This window comes from Pteronotus mesoamericanus, unplaced genomic scaffold (genome assembly GCF_021234165.1).
Source record: "Pteronotus mesoamericanus isolate MK-2021 breed Mesoamerican mustached bat unplaced genomic scaffold, CSHL_Meso_final contig_182, whole genome shotgun sequence".
NCBI classification, from domain to species: domain Eukaryota; kingdom Metazoa; phylum Chordata; class Mammalia; order Chiroptera; family Mormoopidae; genus Pteronotus; species Pteronotus mesoamericanus.
This window is the reverse complement of record NW_026555078.1, coordinates 20,445,832-20,471,461: the sequence shown is the minus strand read 5'-3', so window position 1 is coordinate 20,471,461 and position 25,630 is coordinate 20,445,832. Positions and strand designations below refer to the sequence as shown.

Genomic DNA, 25,630 nt, shown 5'->3' with positions numbered 1-25,630 from the left:
ACTAAAACTATAAACAGATGGTCTCTAAAATTGTGTTTCTGATTAACCAGGCACTTTTCACATAAAGCCACATATCTAGAATGATGCTAACAGACCATTTTATCCCGTCCCTCGTCTAGTTGAGATATGGCTCAAAGCTACAAGTTTTGCAGACAGATTAAGGGTCCTAGTCCTAGACAGGGTAGTAGAATCCTCCCTGAAAAACCTCTTGGTCTTCATAACTGCCCATTCATTTGATAATTGGGCATCTAATGTCTGTCTACCATGTTCAAGACTCTGTGGCAGGCAGCATGGATGAAACAAAGGAGTATATGAAATGTGCCTCCTGTTCAGAAACCTGTAAATTAACAGGAGATACAGGACATGTACCCAGATTACCACAATACAAATCTGAATTTCTGAAATGGCGTGTTATTAAGGAAACACAAACATTGCATTGGCTGCCTTTGTATTTACAATTGAGAGGCTGATGAATTTTTATACCCAGGTAAAGTAACGGATTTGTACTCAAGCCAACTGATGAGGAGTATGTGCTGAATGAAGGGGAGACGGGAGAGAGCAAGGAGGCAGTGTCCCCAAGGACGCACATCCAAGCCTGGAGGTTAGGCTACCTGAGAATAACAAAAGTACTCGCTGTGCATGTGAATAGTGCTTCATGATGTAAAAAGTTCTCCAGTACTCTATTTCACCTGCCTCTTACAATAGCCTTGTCACGTGGGTTAAGAAGAGACCACTGGCACTCACAAATATCACAACAAAAGCTCAAAGAGGCTTAGCTACTTCCTAGGTTTAGACGGTAATACCAGGACTTAAACACAATTTTTAGAGAATTTTTCATATGATTTATGTCTAATAATAATAATAATAACATGCTGATTTGAAATTTTTATTTAGTAACTGATTTAGTAATTATAGAAGTTTTTTTTTTATCATCCTGGAAGCCATTCTTTTCTTTTCCTAAAAAAGATAAATTTTTTATTTTTGTGTACAGGATCATTTCACTTCTCCAGACGAGTACGATGACCCTACTGTGCTCTATGAAGCCATTGTATCTCATGAAAAAAACCTTGTAATAGCTCACGAAGGGGACCCCGCGTGGCGGAGCGCAGTCCTCGCCAACTCCCCCTCCTTGCTCGCCCTGCGGCACGTCATGGATGATGGCACCAACGAATATAAAATCATCATGCTCAACAGACGCTACCTTAGCTTCAGGGTCATTAAAGTAAGTTTTTGCAGCATTGATTGGCATCTGAAAAAATTGCAACTTAGATAATTGTATCCAAACTTTTAAAAAGTAGTTGAAACTCTTATAGAAAAAAAAACAATAACCATACTACCTTAGCATTTGTTATTCATAAGCACTTAATTTGTATTTATTTTGTCAGTAATTTAGTCTCTTCTCTGAAGTTTTTGCATATACCATAAAGCCTTAACATTTTTGCTTATTTCTATTCTGACAGTTTTTAAAATCTATTTTATGTGCTATTTGGGCAAATCTCAAACATTGGCTCTGTATTGCTAATATGATGTAATTCCTAGGTAGCAAAGTAGTACCATAGCTTGTACTTAATAGTGATCAGTAAATGATTCACTTTAACATTTCCTTAGATTTTGTTTGTTTTTGTAAACATCTTATGACTTTAGAGGCTTACTCCCTAAAATTTTTTTTTGATAGTTTGTAATGGTTATTCTTTTTCTCGACTTCATTTAATCAAGCCCCAAAATCACAAACATCATTTTGACTCTAAATATTTGTTACCTCTAATTTTTTTGTTGTTGTTCAAGTACAGTTGTCTCCGTTTGCCCTACCACTTTCCCCCACCTCCCACCCTCCATCCTGCCCCGCTTTGGTTTCTCATCTCTATGAAAAACATCTCAGTTATGACAGTCAATGCTTCACTAATTTGGAAAACTAAATGGACTGCATTTTACTTGATAGTTTTATAACACACAGCAAAAGAAATACTGTCGGTGCTGATTTTTAGCAGCCTGCTAATGGCAGTGGAAAATTGGTCAACTGCTGTTCAAACATGACCTATTTCTATTTGTTTCCTGCTTTACTCAGTTGATTGTCATAATGTCTTTTGTATCCCTCCCATTTCTGTGCTTCTGTTTATGTGAATTTCATCCTTGGCTCCGTAACCGAATTCCCGCGTGTTCTGGTTTTCAGGTGAATAAGGAATGTGTCCGAGGTCTTTGGGCAGGGCAACAGCAGGAACTTGTATTCCTACGTAACCGTAACCCCGAGAGAGGTAGCATCCAAAATGCAAAGCAAGCTCTGAGAAACATGATAAACTCATCTTGTGATCAACCTATTGGCTACCCGATCTTTGTCTCGCCTCTGACAACTTCTTACTCTGACACCCATGAACAGCTTAAAGAAATTCTTGGGGGACCTATCAGTTTGGGAAATATCAGAAACTTCATAGTGTCAACCTGGCACAGGTGAGCCATGGGTTTGAATTTTTCTGTGGTGGTGTATCCTGACCTTCAAGCTAGGCGTTGTATGTTAGTGTCCCTTGGAAAGTTTTTAGAAAAAATACACATGCCACAGTACAGTATCAGTCTGTTATATCTGAACTTCAGGGAGTAGAGTCCGAGCATTTTTATCTTCAAGGTCTTACTGGAGAAATCGGAGGTATGATTCTGGTTAAGAGCCCCTGCGTTACATTTAATACAGTCTTGACTAGCTCCCTTTGTTTAGCTATATTTGCAGCCTATTGCTGCTGTTAGAATGTGTGGGTCAGCAAACAGGACAAATTAGAGGAAAACGTGAGAAACGGGTGCAGTGAATTACTTCTGTTTTATTCCGTTCCAGCAGTAGGGGGAGCGATCCGCTCATTTTGCAGCCCCTGGTCGTGCAATGGAGAGATACTGCTGCCAGTTTCACCATCCAGCCAGTCATCCCTCTCATCGCAGCTCTGTAGTGTGTCTTCAAGAATGCACAGGAATTTTTTCCCTGCATTTGGGCTAGTGAATTGTCGTGTATGGTGCAGGAACATCATAATTCGGTGATAAATGATAAAAAAAAATCACAGAATATTACTTTCAATTACTTAAGAGTTGTTCAGATCCTCAAATCAGCGCTTAAGAAAAACAGGATCTGCAATTAGAGCAATAAACTCTCAAAGATTTTTTTTAAATTCTAGAAATACTCAATATTCACGAGTCAGGCTTCAGCATTTTAACAGCGATCCCCATTCAAGCAGAATGAAGAACACAAACCAGGGTAGTGTTCAGAGAAATTGTGTTTTAGAAAATAAATGCTGCACTGGACCTGCCTTGTTTGCCCAGGACTGAGAGGGTTCCTCGGGTGCTGGCCTTTCAGTGCTTAAACCAAGACAGTTGTGGGAAATGGGGACAGTGGGCCCCCTTCCACATACAAATATAAATAGCTGAAAGGAGGAGGAATCATGACAGCAGCTCCCTTCCCGTGCGCTACAGCATAAATTAGGTTTAATTTAAATAAATTAGGGTTTCAGGAGTTGCATACTTCAGAGGCGCTGCAGAGATACTGGCAAAACAAAGAGTTCTGTTTCCAGCTGTGATCTTAATGGTACAACTGTGTTATATGCAGTTTTTTATTATGGTGCAGGCAAGATAATAGAGTGTATGAAAGTGAAATCGATTGGGAATATCAAGACAGTGAATAAAAAGGGGAGGATATGAAAACATAGCAGACTTTTTGTTTCTAATATTGATTGCACCGTAAAGACTTTGAAAGGTGAACATTAATAGCATTAAGCATTTGGAATAGCTAAAGATGAATATCTTTATCTTGAAGTCACCTTGGGATAATGCTTCCTACTCGGGCATTTGTTCCCAGGTTAAGGAAGGGTTGTGGAGCTGGATGTAACAGCGGTGGCAATATTGAAGATTCCGATACTGGAGGCGGAACTTCCTGCACTAGTAACAATGCAACAATTGCCAATGATCCCCACAGCACCGCGTCCCAAGGAAGCGCCGGGAATTCAGGCCAGGGGCCTGGAGCAGGACTCCATCCGCCCGTCATGTCCTACCCGCCAACACTCGGTAATGTGAAACCAAATCATGTGAACGGCCTCTTAGTCGTGGGAGTCGGTGTGTGTGTGTGTGAAGAGGATGACATGTTACATCCTTGGAAATAATATAAATCGAATATTTTGTTTGATTCACAGTTGGACATTATCCTGTTCATTTATCTTAATCATTTTATATATATGTACATATGAATATACATACTATTTGAAATATTTCTTTGAAAGTATCCTTTTTAAAGACTAATAATATTTAATTAATAATATTTAACTTCTCTCCAAGCCATTTGAAAAAGGACACAGAAAAACCTACTATTCAGTATCACTGATAATATATATTTCATATACCCCTTAATGTATATGAAAATTGTATTGTGGTATCACCATCTCTGTAGGCGGTGTAGCTTGTTATTGGAATAGGTCGTGAGGGTATTAATACTCTACTTTGAGAAATAGTTACAGAGCTTGTCACGTAGTAGATCCTTATTGATATTTCCATGAGACAGTTCATTTCTAATGTATTAAAGAGGTATTCTTGTTATTCTGGAATATATCTGTGAAAGTTATTTTAGGATTTATCCTTGCCGTAAACCCTAATCTTGCTGTACATTATTTGTCTTTTGCCTAAGAACTTTGAAGCACTTCAGCAAATAAAAATTATATTATAAAAACTGCACAAGAAAACAGATCTCAGACATTTGTTCCTTTTTGACAACTTTAAAAGTTTTAGGAATAAACGTTACATTCAAGTAGTTGCTCGAGGGAGAAAGTCTTAGAATCTATTTAAAAAGAAAAAAAGGACTTGTGTTTGAATCATTCCACTTGGCCTGAGTGCCGTGTTTCCTGTCCCCCAGGCACCAGCCACAGCTCTCACTCGGTGCAGTCGAGCCTGGTCCGCCAGTCCCCTGCTCGGGCCTCAGTGGCCAGCCAGTCTTCTTACTGCTACAGCAGCCGGCACTCCTCCCTCCGGATGTCCGCGACGGGATTCGTGCCCTGCCGGCGCTCCTCCACCAGTCAGCTCTCGCTGCGGAACCTGCCGTCCTCCATCCAGTCCCGCCTGTCCATGGTGAACCAGATGGAGCCCTCGGCCCAGGGAGGCACAGCCTGCGTGCAGCACGGCCTGCCTTCCTCCAGCAGCTCCAGCCAAAGCATCCCCGCCTGCAAGCACCACACTCTCGTGGGCTTCCTGGGGACGGACGGGGGCCAGAGCAGCGCCACCGATGCACCGCCAGGCCACACCTTAAGTCCTGCCAGTAATTCACACGCCAAAAAGGGGGAGGTGATTTACAGAGTCCAAGTGAGTAAGCCCAAGGCTCTTGCACTTTTTTCTGACACATTTATTTTTATTTCTTTGTTGTGTAAAGGGCTCTTGCGAAAACCCATCTTAAATTACTTCGTCTGAACACTAGAACATCTTGGAATGTTAAAAAAACGTTTCTGCCACAGATAACCAAATTCACATGGCAGAAACGCTGAAAGCGAACGGTGTTCCGGCGCTGGTGTTCCCTCCCTGCTCTGCCCTTGTCCTGTGGCCGCTGCAGGAGGCCTCGTTAGCAGGCTGAAGGGGGTTCGGGAGGTGGCTTTTCAGATTGTTTTTGCTCCACTGTAGGGAGTGGAGAACCTGAGACACAAAGAATCCTGTGAAGTTTTGTTGGGGATTGTGTAGTTTTCCATCTTCAAGAGAAAAATGAGTTGGAAATGATCTGTGTTTATTTACAATTTAGATTGTGGATCCCAGTCAGATTCTGGATGGGATCAACCTGTCCAAAAGAAAGGAGCTGCAGTGGCCTGATGAGGGTATCCGGTTAAAAGCTGGGAGAAACAGCTGGAAGGACTGGAGTCCTCAGGAGGGTATGGAAGGCCATGTAAGTTCTCCTGCGAAGCTCACTGGGGCACTGACTTTTTTGTAGCCTGATTGACTTGTAGCCATGTTTTTAGTTGATTTATGTCCTTAGGTTTAATTACTTAACAGAACTGCTACCTCTTATCTTAAGTGAAGGGTAAGAGCTTGTTGAGTGCATTCAAGGTCTCTGCCACTAACTTGCTGTTTCATTCTGAATCACTAGGTGATTCACCGATGGGTGCCTTGCAGCAGAGATCCAGCCACGAGATCCCACATCGACAAGTCAGTGCTCCTGGTCCAGATTGACGATAAATATGTGACTGTGGTTGAAACTGGGGTCCTAGAGCTTGGCGCTGAAGTGTGAGCCAGCATTTCATAACTACATTTCTTTTCCCTCTCGATTCCAAGACGTTGGAAGGAGAGAGGAGAGAGCAGAAGATGCCCGCAGGTGTCGTTTGGTCCTGTAGAGGAGAGACTTGAACGCAGAGTGGGCTTGGTTAAGCGCCTCTCCTTTGCCCTGCACCCTGACTTCTGTCACTATCTTCGTCCCTAAATAAAGCTGAAATATTTTTTTTAAGTTAGCTGCCGAGAAAACATTTTGCATGAAGGATAAATTTCTGTTAAAATACATCCTTTTAAAAAGTTTTTTCCCTATGCATTGCCTATGCTTTAAATCAACAAACTCTTGATTTCTAAACTATGATCTCTTATTTTTCTATTTTCTTTGCCAAAAATAATTGCCATGTTTTGTCATAGAACATGAAATCCATTTACCTTGATTTTTAAAAACAGACCAGTGTAGAAACCTTCTGTTTGACATATAGCAGTATAAAAGTTTAATGTACAGTGAAAGAGACTATGAACAGACATAGATTTATCTTATTCCTTGAGCGCTAAAAATTTTAATGAAAAAAAAAACTGCACTAATTTTTTACGACAATGCACTAAAGTCTGAGGTTTCTCAGAACATTTATTTATATATAAAAATAAAATACCATTATTTAAATTGCCTTTGGGATTAACCCCTTCCCTTTCCTTATAAACATACATAACAGGAACTGCGCTGCCCATTTTTCTGTTGGTAGTCTGTACTTCATGCCAGTACATTGGATGCTTTTTTTAAAGTGAATACTAAATCTCGAGAGACAGAGCTTCGTCATTGGCGTTTCCCGGAGCCAACGTCCGTGAACGAGTCCTGTGACCCCACCGCAGACGCAGGTGGGCTCCCGCGAGGAGCGCCCAGGCCCCCTGCCACTCTCCATGCGGGGCCAGCTCTGCGGGGGCCTGTCCTGGGAAGAAAATACTTGTGCTTTTCAAAGAAGAAGATGAATGTCCAGGAATTTAAAGAAAGGATTGATTACCTTTTATTTGAAGAGTTCTTAGCTCCTGAAGTTACTCATATGCAGTTTAGTTAATCAAGTAAAATTTTTTTCAAACAGAATTATCCAAATGGTGCAGTTCTTATTGTTATAGCCCTCTAATAACTTTGTCTTTTATTTCTCTTTCTCTTTTTTCTATTACTTGAATTTTCCTGTAATTTATAGCGTTTACCTGTAATTTGAAATATTTATTACTGTGAAGTTGACTTAATTCATATGTTGTCTCATAACTTAAATTTTTTTTTTTAATGCATGTGTTCAGGGAAATATACAACCCAGATTTACAATTGGGCTAGGTGGGAACTGCAATTTATATTTGTCAACTGTTGGCATTGTTAAAATCCTTCAGAAAGCGTGACCTTGGTAAGTGAAAAAGAAGACTACTCGTTTCCTCCCAGCATTTAGGAGCCACCATGTCTCTGCCTCCTGAATGGCAACAGAGGTCAAATTGACCTTCATCAAACATTTTACTTAATTTAATATATCCAAAGTATTACTTTTTCAGCACGTGACACTAGCCATATTTCAAGTACTAGCTAGCTACACGTGCCCAGTGGCTACTGTATTGGTCAGATTGGGTTAAAAGTATCTTTCTGATGAGGTGACAGAAGAGAGAAGCTGTTTTTCTACTGACTCTGGTATATATTATGCAGTGTAGCGCAACACCTCAGTGGAAGGAATGAAAACCAAGGAATTAAATAGTTAATATACAGCATCTTACTATATTTCCACTCAAAACCTATTTATTTCTCTTTTTTTATAATTTAAAATTTTTGTGGTTATTCAGAACCCAGTGTGCCTTTTGTTGACATTTCTAGACTTCACACTTTGCAAAATTTACTGTTTAAAAACATTTGTCAAGTGATTTTTCTGAACCTTTACACAAAGGTGCCCTTTCTAAATTGACCAGTCAAAATGTATTTTCCTGATACTGTCGTTATATTCTGTATTTGCCTCTTTCTGACAAATTTATAGTATGCCATTAAGATTCAGGCTTTTTCTTTTTCTTCTGAAACTGAATATATGATATTTAAAATCTTCTCAAAGGAATTGTGCTCCTGCTGCTTGTTCCCTTCCAGAAATGAATGCGACCTCTTTATGGTCATTGTCTTGAGAGGGCAAGGGGAGCCTTTTTAGTCTGAAGTAGAAAATAATTCATTTTCCCACATAGGAAAAAAAAATCTGAATTTCAGATGATTCGATCAGAAGGGCTAGAGTTATTTTTATTCCTGGCCCTCTACCTCCTACACCCAATTGTTGAACACATCACACACTCCAGCAGTCAGGTTTCAGATGCCAGACTAGACTTTATATGGAATATATGTATTGGGTCTTGATTTGGGGAAGCAACTAGTGGACATTTTTATTAAAACAAGTTGAATTTTGTTACCACATATCCCTGTAGTGAAGTTTCATGAATTAGGAACCCTGTTTTTATTTTTTAAGCCTAAAACCAATAGTCTTTTAAAAATTATAATACTTTTCTAATAATTACATCAAGGGAAATTGTGATAATTAAAAGAAAAGTTTGTGTCTTAACAATAATTTGACCTAAATTATTATTTAGAAATAGACGTACTTAAATTGATCATACATGTCTTACTCTACTGACCTCCAGAATAGCAAGCTATTTGTTCCGACTCCCTGCTTCACTTTTTATTAGTGTGAAAGACTCAAGTATACATGCATGTGTACATTAGTTTCTTTAGTTGAAAATTGCCAAAACTTTCAGAGTTCCATAAATTGAAAGTAAAATATGTAATTAAAAAACTAGCATTTTATTTCTTTTAAATAGAGTTTCATTAATATCTGGCTTCTTTTGTTAATTTGATTTAATTTTTCTTCCACTTTGAGAGGGAGTCCTAGAATGTATATAAATTGTTGGCTTCTCCTCCTGTTTCTTCTCATTCAATGGCAAAAATAATTTTGTAACTCAGAATTAAGCTTTTGGTTAATCTTCCTGCCTGTAACTTGGTGTGAATCCTCTTTTTACACCATTTTTAATACTTGACAGAACTTTAAGTGGTCATTTTTTTTCTAAAAAACTTAATTTTTTAAGACTCTAGATTAATAGGTTGATATTTAAGGGACTTGGGAGAGTAGGTGGTGAGGCTGTTTATTATGGTAAGAGATTAGTTACCTTTCAGGAAAGTAGTGAACAGACTTCATCAGTGGTCTGCCTTCTTTGGGTTTTCATTACTGGGAGATTAACTTCCATTAGGTTTGAAGTATTTTTAAAAATAGTTCAAGTTTATCTGAGAAACTTCTACTAATCTTTGAAACAGAAGTAGAACAGTGAGTGAGATACAGAAAATTACTGTGTACTAAATGTCAGACAGTGAAAACACCGTATCGCCCTGGCTGGTGTGGCTCAGTGGATTGAGCGCTGGCCTGCGAACCAAAGGGTCACTGGTTCGACTGCCAGTCCAGGCACATGCCTGGGTTGCGGGCCAGGTCCCCGGTAGGGGGCATACGAGAGGAAACCAGTCGAGTCTCTCACACATCAATGTTTCTCTCCCCCTTTTTCTCCCTCCCTCTTCATCTCTCTAAAAATAAATAAAATCCTTTGAAAAAACAAAATACTGTACAAGTTTTTATGTAGGAAACTACATCTCATTAAGACAATGGCATCTTTCTTCCTGGGTTGGTTTATTTTTACATTTCATATCAAAATATTAAAAAAACAGCCTTAAATCTAAACAAGGGTAGACTACCCTTAAATCCCACTTTGCTTCTGAGCAGCATCCTCTGCCTCTAGGAATTTTTCATTTAGGGGATTGCTGCATTGAGTCATTCATCCAGAACTGGGTCTTTTAAGTTTGGGATTTGCCCAGAGTCTGAAATCATCTTTTGCTTTTAGTTAACTTTCAAAAATCCTTCCTCCTAAATATCTAACTTGAGGAAAAAAGATAACTTACTGATTTTTTGAGTGAGAATTCTTTGAGCTTGTATTTACTAAACTGAACTCCAGCCCAGGTTGGTGATTGCTTTTGTGTTTATTTTCATTACTTTTTCATGAGTATGGACAAAGCCTCCTCCCCTTTTTTTAAGGCTTCAGTATTCATAGGTTTGTGGGGGGTTTTTTAATAATGTAATGTGATAACATAAAATTACTTTGCCTGGACACAGACCCAATCAAAGACTTTTTTTTTTGATAGGATACATTATTCAAATTAAGTATAAAACATCCATTTTTTATTTAGAGGCTTTTCCTTTAATTTCAAGAAGAGTGGAGACAACGCCAATCAAGGCTAAGATGATACTCAGAACCTGTTAATGAATTTTGACGTTTCTTTTTCAGTCATATGTAGAAATTGAGTTTTATTGATCTGGAGAAAAAGGAAAATTAGTACCATGTATTTGTGCAGCATAAATTTTAATATGTTGGATATGTATAGTGGGGTTTTTTAATATTAGAAAACCAGCCTTTGTTTCTCTTTTAAAAAAAACCTAGCTGATAAACACATCTAGATCTTCTCATTTTTACCTTGTTAAATCTTTACATAAGAAGTGTGAGAAGGGATTTATTATACAAATAGATATGGTAGGTGTGTGACTGGAGCATTAATTTTGCTTAAAACAAGTATATTTTCTGCTTTGAATCACCTCATCAGTATCATCTATAAAAGTCATGTGTGATAAGAATTTCTCGTAATTGCTTATCAGCCACCTATTCTTTCTGGAATAGAGTAAATAAGTTCTGTTTGTGAGCTGAACTTCATGATCTGCCATTTTGTGAAAGCAACATGACACTCTTGGGGGGAACCAGAGCTGATTGTCATCACTGGGTTATATGACAATTCTATTCTAAGACTCAAACATATTTTATAGGGTTATACTTTTTTTCCCTATGCCTCAGTTCCATACCTGACAATTTATGACTCAGTGAAGCCATGCTAGATAAGGAACAAAGATAATCCAAGATTGTGATAAGGATGACTACCCAAGGCGTTCCTAGCACAGATGGGCTGATAATCTGGAATTCCCAGCGGAGAAGCAATAGAGAAGGAGATGCTGCCCCACGTAGCTCTTGGGTTCGGTGTAATCGTGGTTAAACAAGATTATATTATGAAGCCTGATTCTACAACCAAAATAATAGAAATGGGGGCAAAATGATGTCTGCTTATGCTTTTTAAAAACTTGTAGTTAAAATAAATTGTAAAAACAGACTACCTTAACCCTGTACAAGCCTGGCAATGAGCTCTGCATGAGGAAATGGAAGGGAAGATACTGACAGGGATGCTAGGCCGGGGGATGTGAGGACAGGAAGCGGTTTTCTCTTTTCTGATCATGGGCTCCGAAAGGCTTCACTGCCTCTACCAGCATTCAGTATAAATCAGAGATAAGAGTATATGTACTCACGTGTGAGTGTGTGTGTGTGTGTGTGTGTTATTCTAAATTTTGTAAATATTGTAGTTGTTGAAAATGGAAAATAAAGGCTGAGTTGTTTCTTTTATCTTTGCAAATATATTGCATCAAAAATACAGCATTGACAGTGGATAAACACTGAGGAAATAAAATTTTTTCATTTTGCCTTCTGTCCATTTTTGTCAAATTAAGAAAAATTAGGGTGAGCCATATTAAGCTCTGCATAGAATATTTCAAAAACATGTATTTGCTTCTGAAATAATCATTTGAGACAATTTTTGGCCTGTAAACATACAATTCATCTTACAATAGAAATGTACACATTTTGTATTAAAAGGATATCTATGGTTGGTAGAAAGGCTGTCATTTACATCTTTGGAACTTATCTGTGTCATATTAACAGTAAAATATTAGGTGGAGCATGTAGGATGATAAAAATACATTTATGAGATCTGTCCAGAAGATATCCAGCCATGTACTATGAAAAATAGAGGCATTTATTGAAGAAGGTACAAGATACAAGAAACATTGTACATAGGACAATGATGCCTCAGTCCCCTTCTAAGTAGGCACCTTGGGACCTCACACAGTTCTCCCAGTTGCCATCAGCTGCCCTGTCGTATTTTCTTGAATCATCGACCGTCTGAAATCTCTTTCCTTTCAAAGGTGACTTTAGTTTTGGGACAAGCCAGAAGTTGCAGGGTGCCGAATCGGCTGTAGGGGGGCTGAGTCACCGGAGGTGATGCGTGAGCAGGTGCATTGCTGTGATGAAGCTGTCTATCACCGGTTGCCCATAGCTGCGGCCTTCTGAATCATCCAAGTAGTTTCCGTGGAGGAATGTGCAAGCTTAACGCAAAATTTGATGCAGGTTCGTTTCTTTCTTGGCTTAGTCTTTTTGAATATGACGGCCACACAGCACACATGCTCACTTGACGGCGTCTGCCAATCCCCCCACCCCCCCACTGACTAGTTCAGTGAAGTTGTTATTGTGCACATACGCACATTGCAGTCCACTCTCCTTGGCTGCCAGGTTACATCAATGTCGCGCAAACCGTTCTGGTGATGTTAACAATGACGGCTTTTCCCAGACAAGCCTTGTATGTACACTAATTACTCAAAAAGGAAAGAACATTTAGGTCATAGTCATCAAAATCAGGCAAATGCTAGCTTGGCATGGGTACTAACCCGCTGATTTGCTATATAATAAAGGCAAGCTGACTTAAAATAAGACATACTATTGATTAAATCATGTGTTAAGCCTTAGTGAGTCATTTTTAACTATTACAACCCAGAGTCCCAAATGATATGCTCTCTTCCTGCCCAGGATCACCTTGTGGCACAACTGGAAAAGGAGTGGTATTTAGTCTTAAAGGACAATATTTTTTCTTTTTAGTGACAGGAAATATGTTGGTTAAATGAAACATGTTCAAAAGAAGGAATTCTCTGTCTATGTGAGCCAGAGATTCAAAAGGACATTGATGTGAAATTTGGGTCCCATAAAACCTCTTTGTTACTTTTAAAGTACAGTTCCCTTAAGATTTTTCCTCCCAGAGCCTCCAAACATGTTTTGCTAACCTGTAGGCTATGAATCTCACAAAATAGGTTGCCTTCTCCCCCCCTTCATATGTGCTTATTAAAGGAAACGAAATATAATTAAACTTCATACTTGGGGGAAATGTAATTTGGTGCAAGAAGATCCCTAGGTTGTTCTGTAATTTCTCAGGATATACATTAACAGGTGGCTAGAGATGACTCCATCTTCTCTGGAAGTCTTTTAAGATTAATCATTCAGTGTTAGTTGCCCAGTAAATTGTCCCTGAAAGGAAAAGTAATTCTTTGGTCCACGGTTCCTATTTATTCCCGAGAACACTGTGAATACATAATAACCAGTCCATTGAAGAATATGCCAGGTCTCCAGACCCACCCTGCAGCACGTGCCCTTGACCTGTCTTTATCAGATACAACATCCCAGGACAGCATGAATTTAAGCAGATGCCAAGTAGTGTCTCTGTGTTCATAATACAGTTGACCCTTGAGCAAAATAGGTAAGAACTACATAGGTCCACTTTTAAGTGGATTTTTGTTCAATAAATCTGTAATCAGCCCTCCGTATTCCTGGTTTTACACCTGCAGATTCAACCAACAGTGGATTGGTTGTGGATCCATGAAAGTGGAGGGCTGACTACACACATCGTTCTACCCTATTTTATAAAAGGAACTTAAGCATCTATGAATCTCGGAACCAATTCCCTACAGACAACAAGGGACAACTGAAGTTTTGGGGGAGTACAAACTTATACGTGGATTTTCGACTGCATAGGAGTTGGCGTCTCTAACCACTATGTTGTTCAGCAGTCAACTGTACTGTCGTAATGGGTTTGCTCACACACCAGCCACCACCCCCCAGTTTATAATACGGTATGCGACAAACATCCCAGTGGGGATCCACCGTGGAGCACAAATGTCTAAAGTAAGGTGCATCTTTCTTTAGACAAAATGCAGATTTGCCTAGCTTATAACTTTGGGAGTGACTTTGTAAAATGGCAGTATGAAATGTGTTTTAAAATAGTTCTGAAATATTAATTTACTTGGGATGTTTGTAGTTACAAGAAAGATAAAACCCAATTCAAAGGAAATTGACTCAGAGATAGGCTGGGTTTTCAGGATTGGTTTATTCATGTTACTCCAGGTCTGTATGTATGTAATTTTCTCAACTCTTCCCTCCCTTTCTTTTCAGACTGGAGCTGGGTGTCTATTTCTGGACCTTATTATATATACACCATCATTCGGGGGAAAAAATGCTTCCTGTTACCTCTCTTGAGTGTTAAAATTTTTCAGAAGCCTCAGCATATTATTCCTTGCATTTCATTAATATAAGATTTGACATATGCAAGATCCTTAACTTGTCCCGAAGTCCTGATTTTTCTAAACTAGTCACTGACAGGAGAAACGCAATCAAGGTGACTGGCTTACAAATCAGAGCCTAGCTAGGAAGCTGGAGTCCGTTCCGTTCCCCAAATTGTGTCTGTGTCCAAGGAGTAGACCACAGGTCGGCAATAGATTGCTACATAGATTTCCAAAACTTGAGTATTATTTTCAAGAAAGAGAGACTTGGATCACTTAAGAAATAAGGTGTTTCATTTAGAATTCATGTAGCAGACCTAGAACAGAGGTCCGCAGAAACAGAGGTCAGGGACATAGAGCCAGATGTTTGCTCTCTATCTCGGGCTGCCTTTGCATCTCATGACACTTCTGCTTTTCTCCATGTAAATTATTTACTGGGAAAAAATTCGCCAGTAAAATCATCTGGACCTGGAGTGATCTTTAGGAGGCTTTTAAATATGGATTCCGTTTCAAAAGGACTATTCAGATTTTCTCTCTTTTCTTTACAGTTATTTTTACTTACTATAAGGTATATTTTATTGATTATGCTATAACGGTTGTCCCACTTTTTTCTTCCCTTTATTCTCCTCCACCCTGCACCCCTGCCTCCTACCAGCATTCTCTCCCCCTCTTAGTTCGTGTCCATGGGTCATACACATAAGTTCCTTGGTTTCTCCGTTTCCTATACTGTTCTTAACATTCCTCTATTTTGTACCTACCATTTATGCTGCTTATTCCCTGTACATTTTCCCCTACCCCACTCCCTCTACGTGATCTCCATTTCTGTGTTTCTGTTCCGGTTCTAGTTGTTTGTTTAGTTTGTTTGTTTTTGTTTTTAGGTTCAGTTGTCAATAGTTGTGAGTTCGTTATCATTTTACTGTTCATAGTTTTGATCTTTTTCTTAAATAAGTTCCTCTAACATTTCATCTAATAAGGTCTTGGAATGATGAACTCCTTTGACTTGACCTTATCTGGGAAGCACTTTATCTGCCCTCCCATTCTAAATGATAGCTTTGCTGCGTTGAGTAATCTTGGATGTAAGTCCTTGGCTTTCAAGACTTGAATATTTCTTTCCAGACCCTTCTTGCCTGTAAAGTTTCTCTTGAGAAATCAGCTGACAGTCTTATGGGAACTCTAGGTAACTGTCTCCTTTTCTCTTGCTGCTTTTAAGATTCTCTCCTCATCTTTAATCTTGGGTAACTTAATTATGATGTGCCTTTGTGTGTGCTTCCTTGGGTCCAACTTCTTTGGGACTCTCTGAGCTTCCTGGATCTCCTGGAAGTCTATTTCCTTAGCCAGATTGGGAGAGTTCCCCGTTATTTTTCCAAATAAGTTTTCTATTTTTTGCTCTGCCTCCTCTCCTTCTGGCACCCCTATGATTGGGATGTTGGAACGTTTAAAGTTGCCCCCAGAAGTTCCTAAGCCTCTCCTCACTTTTTTGAATTCTTGTTTCTTCATTCAGTTCTGGTTGAGTGTTTCTTTTGCCCCACATCGTTGATCTGAGTTCTGGTTTCCTTCCCTCCACTGTTGGTCCTCTGTATATTTTTATTTATTAAGTGAAATCTTTGCATATCCTTCAGTTTTTCCTCCATTTTGCGACCATACTTAACCATTTCTGGGAGCATCCAGATTACCAGTGTTTTGAACTGTGCATCTGATAAGTTGGCTATCTCTTCATCACTTAGTTGTATTTTTTCTGGAGTTTTGATTTGTTCTTTCATTTGGTCCGTGTTTTTTTTGTCTCAGCACACCTGTTACGTTGTAAGGGGTAGAGCCTTAGGTATTTGCTTGAGTGGGGCAACTTAGGTCGCTGCGTTGTGATACTATGCCCGGAGGAGGGGTCCAAGAGAAAATGATGCTGCTTGCTCAGCTCTTGGCCAGCTGTCAGTCACTTCCCCTACTATCCACAAGCAAATTGGGCCCTTCTGGTGCTGATTCCCCAGGTGGGTGGGTTTGTGTACGTTCTGGGACCTCGTGGGTCTCTCCAATGGACTCTTCTTTTAGTCTGGGAGTTTCTCCTGCCACCGCAACCCCCACAGGTTTTTACCCCCAGAGGTTTTGAGGCTTTCTTTTCCTGCACTGGAACCCTGGATTGCGTAATCTGTCTTGCTCCCCAGCTGCTCCTCCGGTTTATCCACATGCAAATATAGGACTGTTGGGTCCACCAGCCGCCGCCTTGCCGCATGTCCTCTCTGCCCGGGCTGTCTGTCTCCGCCCCTCCTACTGGTTTGGATGAATGTTTCTTCTTTAACTCCTTGGTTGTCAGACTTCCATACAGTTCTATTTTCTGGCAGTTCTGGTTGGTTTTGTTTTTAAATTTGTTGTCCTGTTGGTTGTGCCAGGAGGCAAAGTGTGTCTACCTATGCCTCCATCTCAGCTGGAAGTTCCTAGATTTTCTATTCTTTTTAAGTCAGTTTTGGTAAGTTGAGTTTTTCTAGGATTGCAGTTCTCAACTTTTAGGTTTTTGAGTAGTTTTACATTTTAAAAAATTATTGAGACCCCCCTCAATAATTTATCTCGCTTACATTTATTGATATTTATTGCATTAGCAATTAAAACAACATGTTAAAGATGTTCTAAGGGAATTAGTAAATAATAAACTCATTGCATGTCAAAATTTTATTTAATGCTTGCCAGTGAAAAACTATATGACATCTGAACTTTCTGTCGTCTTCTACATACAATATGTTGCATTATATTATTTTAGTTGAAACATATGAAGAAAACCTAGCCTCATACATATATTCATACATATAGTTGGAAAAGAGAAGTATTTTAATAATCTTTTCAGATAGTTGTTGATATTCTTGCTTTGATACATCACTAAAATTTGACAAGTGGTAGTTTCTTTTTTTAAGATTATTTAAAAAGATTTTTATTTATTTTCAGAGAGAGGGGAAGGGAGGGAGAAAGAGAGGGAGAGAAACATCAATGTGTGGTTGCCTCTCACGTGTCCCCTACCAGGGACATGGGCTGCAACCCAGGCATGTGCCCTGACTGGGAATCAAACCAGTGGCCCTTTGGTTCACAGGTCAGCACTCAATCCACTGAGCCACACCAGCTAGGGCACAAGTGGTAGTTTCTTAAACATTAGTTGCAATGTAGAATCCCATTTGTACTGATTACATTGAAATCCATTGGTTTACCTTACTTGGAATGGATCTTTTTTACCTGTGTGTGATTTTACAAGATCATTTATTGGTTACTTAGGAGGAAATCATTCCCTCAGTTATGTAGATCTCCCAAATATTGACAAATTTTATTATATAATATAAAAATTACATTTGTTCATATCAACTTTGGTTTAATCAGATATATTTTTATCTGGACGCTATAAAGCTCACAGTAGCAGATACAAGTTTTCTAAAATTCTAATTTTTGATTGAAGGCTCGAATTTTATTATCAGTAACAAATATTGTTCTTTGTTTTCTTGAAGCAACAGGCTCACTTCATTTTTGAGAAAATATAAAATGCTGAAGTCTGAATAACTATGGTTTGTCTTCTAATCATTCTTTCAAGTAAAAATGGCATTCCATGAAAATAAGTGACTAGCTTAGCTCATAACTCAGTCACAAAAGGGCTATTCTTTGAAAAAGACTATACTTTGATGTGCTGAAGAAGTGCTTTGTGCATACTTCCCATTTTGCCACACAGAATATTAAAAATGTGTCTTGGAGGAACAAGATTTAATAAAATTAATACATTTTACTCTTTCATCAAGGACATTCTTAAGTGAAACTGTTTTGGTTTTTTTTTCCCCTGGTGAGTCCATAGTGGGGAAGAACACAGTGGCTACAAGAGCAGTCTGGCACTGTGGCCTTAATTCCTGCTAAATAAAAAAGACATCTGCTGGTTTACTCACCACTTCTTTTGCAAAACATTGTGAAGGTTAATACAGTGGAAAAGGCAGACGATGAATTAGTATTGGCAAGAAAATAGTTTTGATCTCATGGATTCCTGGAGAGGGTTCTGGGCACTCCTGAGGGTCTGGAAACTCCACTACGAGAGTCACCATTACAGGCCAACTTATTTTCATTTTCCGAGTCATAGGCATAAGATAAGCCCTAATATTCTTTTTACTTCTGTGGTATCTGTGACACCTACAGGGGTGTCCCTGCTTTCATTCCTAATACTGATTCTTTTGCCTTCTCTTTCTTGATTAGGCTTAACAAAAAATTATCTTTTCAAAGATAACTGGCTTTGGTCCTCCTTTGTTTTATGTTTTTGGTGTTTTTGTTTGTTTTTTTTGTGAGGGCTTAACTTTATTTTTCCATTTATATTTATTTTTTCTATTTTCTTCTGGTTTAGTTTGCCATTTATTTTCTGACTTCTTGAGATAAACACTCAGCTCCTTGGTTTTCAGCTTTTGTATTTTTCGTATTCATTTTAAGGCTATACATTTCTCTTTAACCACTGCATCAAACAAGAATTGGTATGTCACATTTTTATTACCAATCATCAATTTTCATTATGATTTCTAATTACTTAATTTTTATTATGACTTCTTCTTTGACTCATGGCTTAATTAGACCCATAATGATTAATTTTCGAATACTTGGTGACTTTCTAGCTACCATTTTCTAGCTATTGCTTAATAACTATGGTCAGAAAAACTCTGTATGATATTAATCCTTTGAAATTACTTTAGCCTTGCTTTCTAGCTCAGTACTTTGTCAGTTTTGATAAATGTTCCAATGGACACTTGGGAAAATAATGTGTATGCATGCTGCAGTATGAAAGTCTTCTATACCAAATATATCAATTAAGTCAATTTTGTTATGTTATTCAGATGCTGTATATTCTTACTGATTTTTTTTGGTCTATATAGATTTATTTCCTTTTTTAGTTATATCACATTTTGAATTATATACTTTGGGTCTACATTATTAGGTGCATATAAATTTGAAAGACTTCTTTTGCCAACCGACACCTTTAATCATTGTGAAATGCCCTCTTCATTTCTAGTATTATTTGCCCTAAAGTTTACTTTATCTGATGTTAGTGTAGCTTAACAAGTTTGTGTCATATAACTTTATGCATTTTTACTTTCAAGCTTTCTGTTATACTTAGGGTGTACTCTTATAAACCACCATATAGTTAGGATTTTTTATTTTTGACATTGTTTTTTAATTGGAGTATTTCATCCATTTACACTTATGATAATTACTGGTATTTTTGGCTTAAATTTACCATCTTACTCTTTGTTTCCTTTTTGTCCCATCTCTTGTGTGTATCTTTTCTGTCCTTTCTTGCCACATTTTTGAATAGGTCATTCGTGTTATTTTACCCTTCCCTTTGTTTATTACACATACATCTTTTCAAAAAATTGAATTTATTGGGGTAACATTGGTTAATAACATTATATAAGTTTTGGGTGTTCAACTTCATAGCACAACATCTGCACGTTCCATCGTGCGCTCACCACCCAAGGTCTGCTCTCCTCTGTCACTGTGTATTCGACCCCCTTCACCCCCTTCACCCTCCTCCCATCCTCCATCCAACCTCCATTCTGTTTCTGAATCTGTGAGTTTGTTTTGTTTGTTCATTTGTTATTTTTTGTTTTATATGCCACACGTGAGTGAAATGTATGGCTTTTGCCCTTTGCTGTCTGACTTACTTCACCTAGCATGATACTCCTAGGACCCACCCATGTTGTCGCAAATGGCTACCCATACATTTCTTATTACGATCCTTTAGTGGTTATGGAAATTACAACTTGTCTACTCAGTACCTCACTACCTCCTGGACTAGCCCCAGTACTACTTATTTTTTGTATTATTTTGTCATGCATTTGCAACTCTGTTTATTTAAACTTCAAAGACATTATTATCACTTAGTAAGGCATGTATTAAGTTAAATTTCATCACATAACTTACTCTTTCCATTGCTCTTTATTCCTTTCTACATCTTTATACTTTTATGTTTTCATTTGGGATAGATACTGTTTCTTCTGTCCAAAATGCTCCCTTTACTGTTTCTTGGTCTGTTAGTAACAAATTCCATTAGTTTTTATTTTTCTTAGAGTGAAATGCCTTTGTTATAAATTTTTTTGGGTGCAATATAGAGTTCTGAATTGGCAACTACTTTCTTTTTGCACTTCAAAAATATTATTTTATTGTCTTCTGGCTTCCAGGGCTTCTTTTTAGTCTTACTGCTCTTTTAAAAGGCAGTAGCTTTTGCTGTGGCTGGGTGGCTCAGTTGGTTGGAGCGTCATCCAGTACCCCAAAGGTTGCAGGTTCGATTCCTGGTCAGGGCCTGTATGGGAAACAACCCACCAATGTTTCTCTCTCGCATCGGTGTCTCTCTCTCTCTCCCCCATCCCCTAAAATCAATAAGAAAAATAAAGTCAATAATAAAAAAAAATCCCCAGTTGATTAAAAAGACATGGCTTTTTATTCTGGTTATGTTTAAGATTTTATTTTTGTCTTTGATTTTTAGTAGTTTTCCGAATTTAGTTTATGGGTATCTTTTTGTATTTATCTTGTCAAATTTAATTATCTCTTGAGGTTTGACCATTTTCTCTTCAAATATTCCTTCTGCCACGTTGTCTCTCTCTCCTTCTCACACTGCAATTACAGATACGCTAAACCTTTTCCCAAATCTCTTATCTCTGATGTTCTTTTCTGAATTTTCTATCTTTAGTCTCTCCATGTTTCAATGTGAATATTTTCTTCTGCATACCTCCCAGTTTTATTTATTTCTCCCTTTATATATGTCTAATCTTCTGTTAAACTGATCTGTTCGGTTTTTAACTTTAGTTTTGGTATTTTTCAGTTCCAGAATTCTCATCTGATTCTTTCATGTAGACTTCAGTTAACTATTGATGGTTTCTCTTGTTATTTAATTAAACATGTTAACGATCATTATTTTGGAGTTTAGGTCTAATAACTTCAATATCTGGATCTCCTGAACATCTGTGTGCGTTCGTGGTGGTGGTGGCAGGGGCGGGGGGCAGGGTGTCTGGTTTTTGTTCTCTTTGTTTCTCAGTCAGTTTTTACCTTTTGTTTGCACACTTATTTTTTATATGAAACAAAATAATAGATGAAAATATGTAGATAATTGAGGCTCCAAATGTTATCATGTTGTGCAAGTCAATTTACTTCTTCTTTTGGCAAAAATATATGAAAATAATGGAATGATCTGTCAGAAGGTTGACTTCAGTCTCCTGAAGACCAGCCTACTTCTAGATCACCTTTATTCCTGTGGCATTGCCTGTTAGGTACCGGAACTTAAAGTCTGGGTTTCACCCTTGGTGGGCCCTAAATTTTAACTACTAACATCTTAGCCTTGTGTCCGGAAGCTCCTCTCAGCTTCTCAGTCTCCCAGCCACCGCTTTCACGTTGGCAATGTGGCACCAAATAACAACCTTACCTCTCTAGGCCTCCCTTGCCTCTGGGATCTGGGCCCCTCAAATTGTAGTTACTGTAGCAGCTCTCCAGTGCTTTCAAGTATATTTTCACATTTTGTACAGGAAGTTTATTGGGGAGGGCTTTTAGCAGCAATATGTGTGAGGGAGCACAAGATGCTCGACTGAACAGAGAAGAAATTGAACTGGGATGCAGTTACAACAGAGACTTGAGTTGAAATCTGTAGGTAGATCTGGAGCTGCCCGGGCTCTTCTAAGGTGTCCTGAATGAAAACAAGATGCTGAGAACACTCACTGGGGAGGGCGATGCTCATGGCAGCGTGGGGGACGCTTTCCTCCATCCTGAAGTGCAATCTGGACAGGGCGCCACCATGTCCCCTATCTCCCTCCTCTACTCCCCTTGTGAGATGTTTCCCCTTTATTAGCACCTCTGCTAATCAAGGGACTTACCTGCTTTTACCTCCAGGCCTGCTGCTAGGATGCCCAGACTCCCTCACCCTTGAAAGCTCTTGAGTCCCTGACCACCATGCCCATCTCAAGCAGTGACTTCTGTACCTAACATACCATTTTTTTCTTTAAGGTAGGCAAGGTGTGAGCAAGACAAACCGCAGTGTATCACCTGGATGTCAGGTGTGTTCTCTCCTGCTCCCGCTGTGTGGCAGCAGCCCTGCCTCTTCCTTATGATCTGGGTCCCGTGTCTCCAACGTGATAACGGCTTCTATCTGTGCCCACTGGTCTCTGAGTGCAAAGAACCCAAAGTAACGGGGTGACCGCCATTGCTTTAAAGTTGAATGGGACTCTTGCTGGTAGGAGTTGTCCGTCTTTGGAAACAGGTTCTTTAGACCCACAGAGCCTAAAACTGTGGGGGTAGGGAGCACAGATTCCCCAAGTGGATCATTAGTAAAGATGTTGAGTGGGACTATTCCCATTTCTACCTGTTGGTTCCCTGCCTCATGCATTCTGCCTATTGGGGCTACAGAACCACCCGAATGGTCATTGATTTAGGATGTATCCTGCATCATGAAGGATGATCTCCCATCCTCACAGGATATCATACTCTGTGAAACAGCTACTTCATTGTTCTACCAGGCCAGCAGCTTCCACAGCACATGATAGGACCAGTGGATCCCATGTACCCACCGTTCCTTCCTCTTTGTGGTAAAGTCCCTTGTTCCAATTCAGTGCCTACCTGGGTCCAGTGTCGGTGGATTGACACTGTGTGAACCCTCTATGATCAAAGCGCTGAAGCCCTGCAATCTGAAAGGCAAGGCTCATACCTAGGACAGGTATGAGGTCAGTTTTGGTCAAGATAAATACCTGTCCCATCTAGAGAGAAGGGTCCAATCTAGACAACTTGCCATCACGTGGATGGTTGTTCTTGAGGTACAGATGCTGTGTCGAGGGCTCAGCAGCGGTTTCTGTAGCACTCAGGTTAAACATTTGGCACCATCGGCAGCTAGATGGGCCTTGGTGAACGGAGTCCCATTGTGTGGCTCCCATTGCTGCCACCACGGCTACTCCCTTCACGCACCCGTTGTGCCAGCACCGGAGTGGCTATGGAGAAGATGGCTGATATGAGCGGGCCACGATGCTTGGATGGCTTGGTTGCTGAGTGCTTCTTCCACAGTGGATGCTCACTGGTGTTCATTCACATGTGTTCGAAGACCTTTCTACCCCATGCCCACCCCCACAGATCCACCCATGTGTCTCTACCCTTGTCCCTGACCTCACCTTCCCCTTCTAGGCCCCGATCAGCTAGCCCAGCCATTTGCTACTCCCATGGGTTCATGTTAACTCTGGCCTTGGGCCCGTTCTTTTCCCAAATAAAGTGGGTGACTTGGTAGCCTGATCTTTGCCTTGCAATTATCTCCTTTCACCGCTGCCTTAAAAGGCCTCCTGAGAGAAGCGATATAGCGGCAGCATCCGTTTTCAACTTGCATCTACATACCAGCCCAGCCCCGCTGTGAACCAAACTTGGCCTTTTTCGTCTTCGGAAGTTGGTTATAAAGGACACAGCCCCAGCCCCTTGGTCATAGGGGTGTGAGCTGTGGAAGAGGCACCTGAGCAATAGTAGCGGATGACACAGGAGGGAGTCTGGGCCGCCAGTTCATGCAGCCCACTTACGCCCTCTGTCCCTGCTTGTGTCTAATGCCTGTGTACAACTTCTGTCTTAGGACAGATTGCTGTTGGGCCTACTCAGACTTATGGCTGATGTCTGATGGGTCATGTGGTCCAACACTCCCCCAAGGCCCAGCAGCAAACCAGGAGCTGTTTTCCAATGACAGTTCACTGTTGCAAACACCATGGGCTTGCTCCAGAGCCCTATGGCTCTACACTGAGATTCTCCAGTCGGGTTTACATAAGCCTCAGCATCTGCCTTGAACTCCATGAGGTCTACCATGTTGTGTACACCAAGTCACAAGGCTGCGTGCACCACATCCTGGACTGGCTGCAGAGATAAACTCTCCTTATCCAACTTAATGCTATGTTTCTCTTGGTTCATCGCCCTCCGAATCCAGTCCCACAAACGTTCTCCTTGCTTCTGCCAGTACACACAGTGTGTACTGTGTACTGCCAGTGTCTTACAGCCCCTTTGACATGTGGCCCCTGTCCTCCCTGAGTGGACCCAGCACTTCCCTGACCAGCTGGCATTGAGACTTGGCCGGTTATTGGCCAGGCAGCCAGAAGGGGTGGGAGCAGATTATGAAGGGGATGAACAGCCCTTGAATCGTCTTCAAGCAGGAGGAAGTGGGTCACATCGGCAGGCGAGTGTTTGGGGGAATCGGGGCCTTCAAGGCTCTCAAGAGCATCACGTTACAACAGAGGCACCAGGCAGTGACACAGGGAACTCAAGAGCTGCCATGATATCCTGTCTGAAGTCCCAAGTTCCCAGCCAGAGCCCGCACCCTGGCATGGTTAAGTTGAGAATTCAGTCTTCCCTGGAGCTCTGTTCCCTTTCTGTTTTGTTCTGGCCCAGCCTTCAGCTGCTTCTGCCCTCTGGCTCAAGGAGATGAGAATCCCTTTACCTGCTATCAAGGAGGCGAGCAGTTGTCCTCAGCCTCTTGCGGTCTTTCTTCAGCACACGGGTCCGCTGAGGGGCGAAGGGCGAAGGACGCGTGCTGGGGCGGCCGGGGAGGGCGGACTGCGATGCGGCCGCAGCAGAGGTCTCCCGTCCTTGGGAGCTTCAGCGCTCCTTCCGAGTTATCGCAGCTGGAGAGCAGGGTCGGGCGGCGCCCCTGCCACCTGCACCCCTTAGTGGATGTGGGCTGCCCGCAGGAGGAGGCTTCATCTTGGGTACGTGGCTTCATTTGGAAGGAGGGCAGTTCCTGGGGTGGGGGTGGGGGGGGACTTAGCTTTGAACCATCAAGGGGAATGAGTCTGTCATCGTGACGGGAAGTCTGGGTGGCACACAGCATCCATTATGCTGACCCTGGGAATGAAGAGGAGGGCTGTAGATAAGAGAACGACTTCTGGAAGCAGAATTGACAGGATATGGGGACCCACAGCATAGAATTCTTTCAGTTCAAGAACGCTGCATACCTTCTTTGTGCCCGGCCCTGTGCTAGATACCGGCAGGGACAGGAGAGGGCTGGGCCTCATGGAGCTCACAGCTGGGGACCGTACACCCGAGGGAGAGGCCGGCAGAGCCCGGGGTTCAGTCTGCAGCATCAGTGGGCGGTGGGGCCAGGAAGACAAGACAGCCCTGTGATGTAATGAGCTTTTTAAATTAGCCTCGGGGCTCGTATATTTCCTTCCACAAGAGACACCCAAACC

General features: G+C 40.6%; 1 protein-coding gene across 4 annotated transcripts in view; it reads left to right on the top strand.

Annotated features, from left to right (window-relative positions):
• The window catches only part of PCNX1 (pecanex 1), a 132,963-nt gene extending 121,222 nt beyond the window's left edge, over positions 1-11,741 (top strand). For all 4 annotated transcript variants that reach the window (XM_054567339.1, XM_054567337.1, XM_054567336.1 and 1 more), the window contains 6 exons: positions 992-1,222; positions 2,171-2,445; positions 3,827-4,032; positions 4,871-5,313; positions 5,741-5,881; positions 6,083-11,741. In XM_054567339.1, coding sequence (XP_054423314.1) covers positions 992-1,222; positions 2,171-2,445; positions 3,827-4,032; positions 4,871-5,313; positions 5,741-5,881; positions 6,083-6,223 — 1,437 coding nt within the window. In that variant the 3' untranslated portion in view covers positions 6,224-11,741. The remainder of the gene's footprint in view (positions 1-991; positions 1,223-2,170; positions 2,446-3,826; positions 4,033-4,870; positions 5,314-5,740; positions 5,882-6,082) is intronic.
• Positions 11,742-25,630: the final 13,889 nt, after the last annotated feature.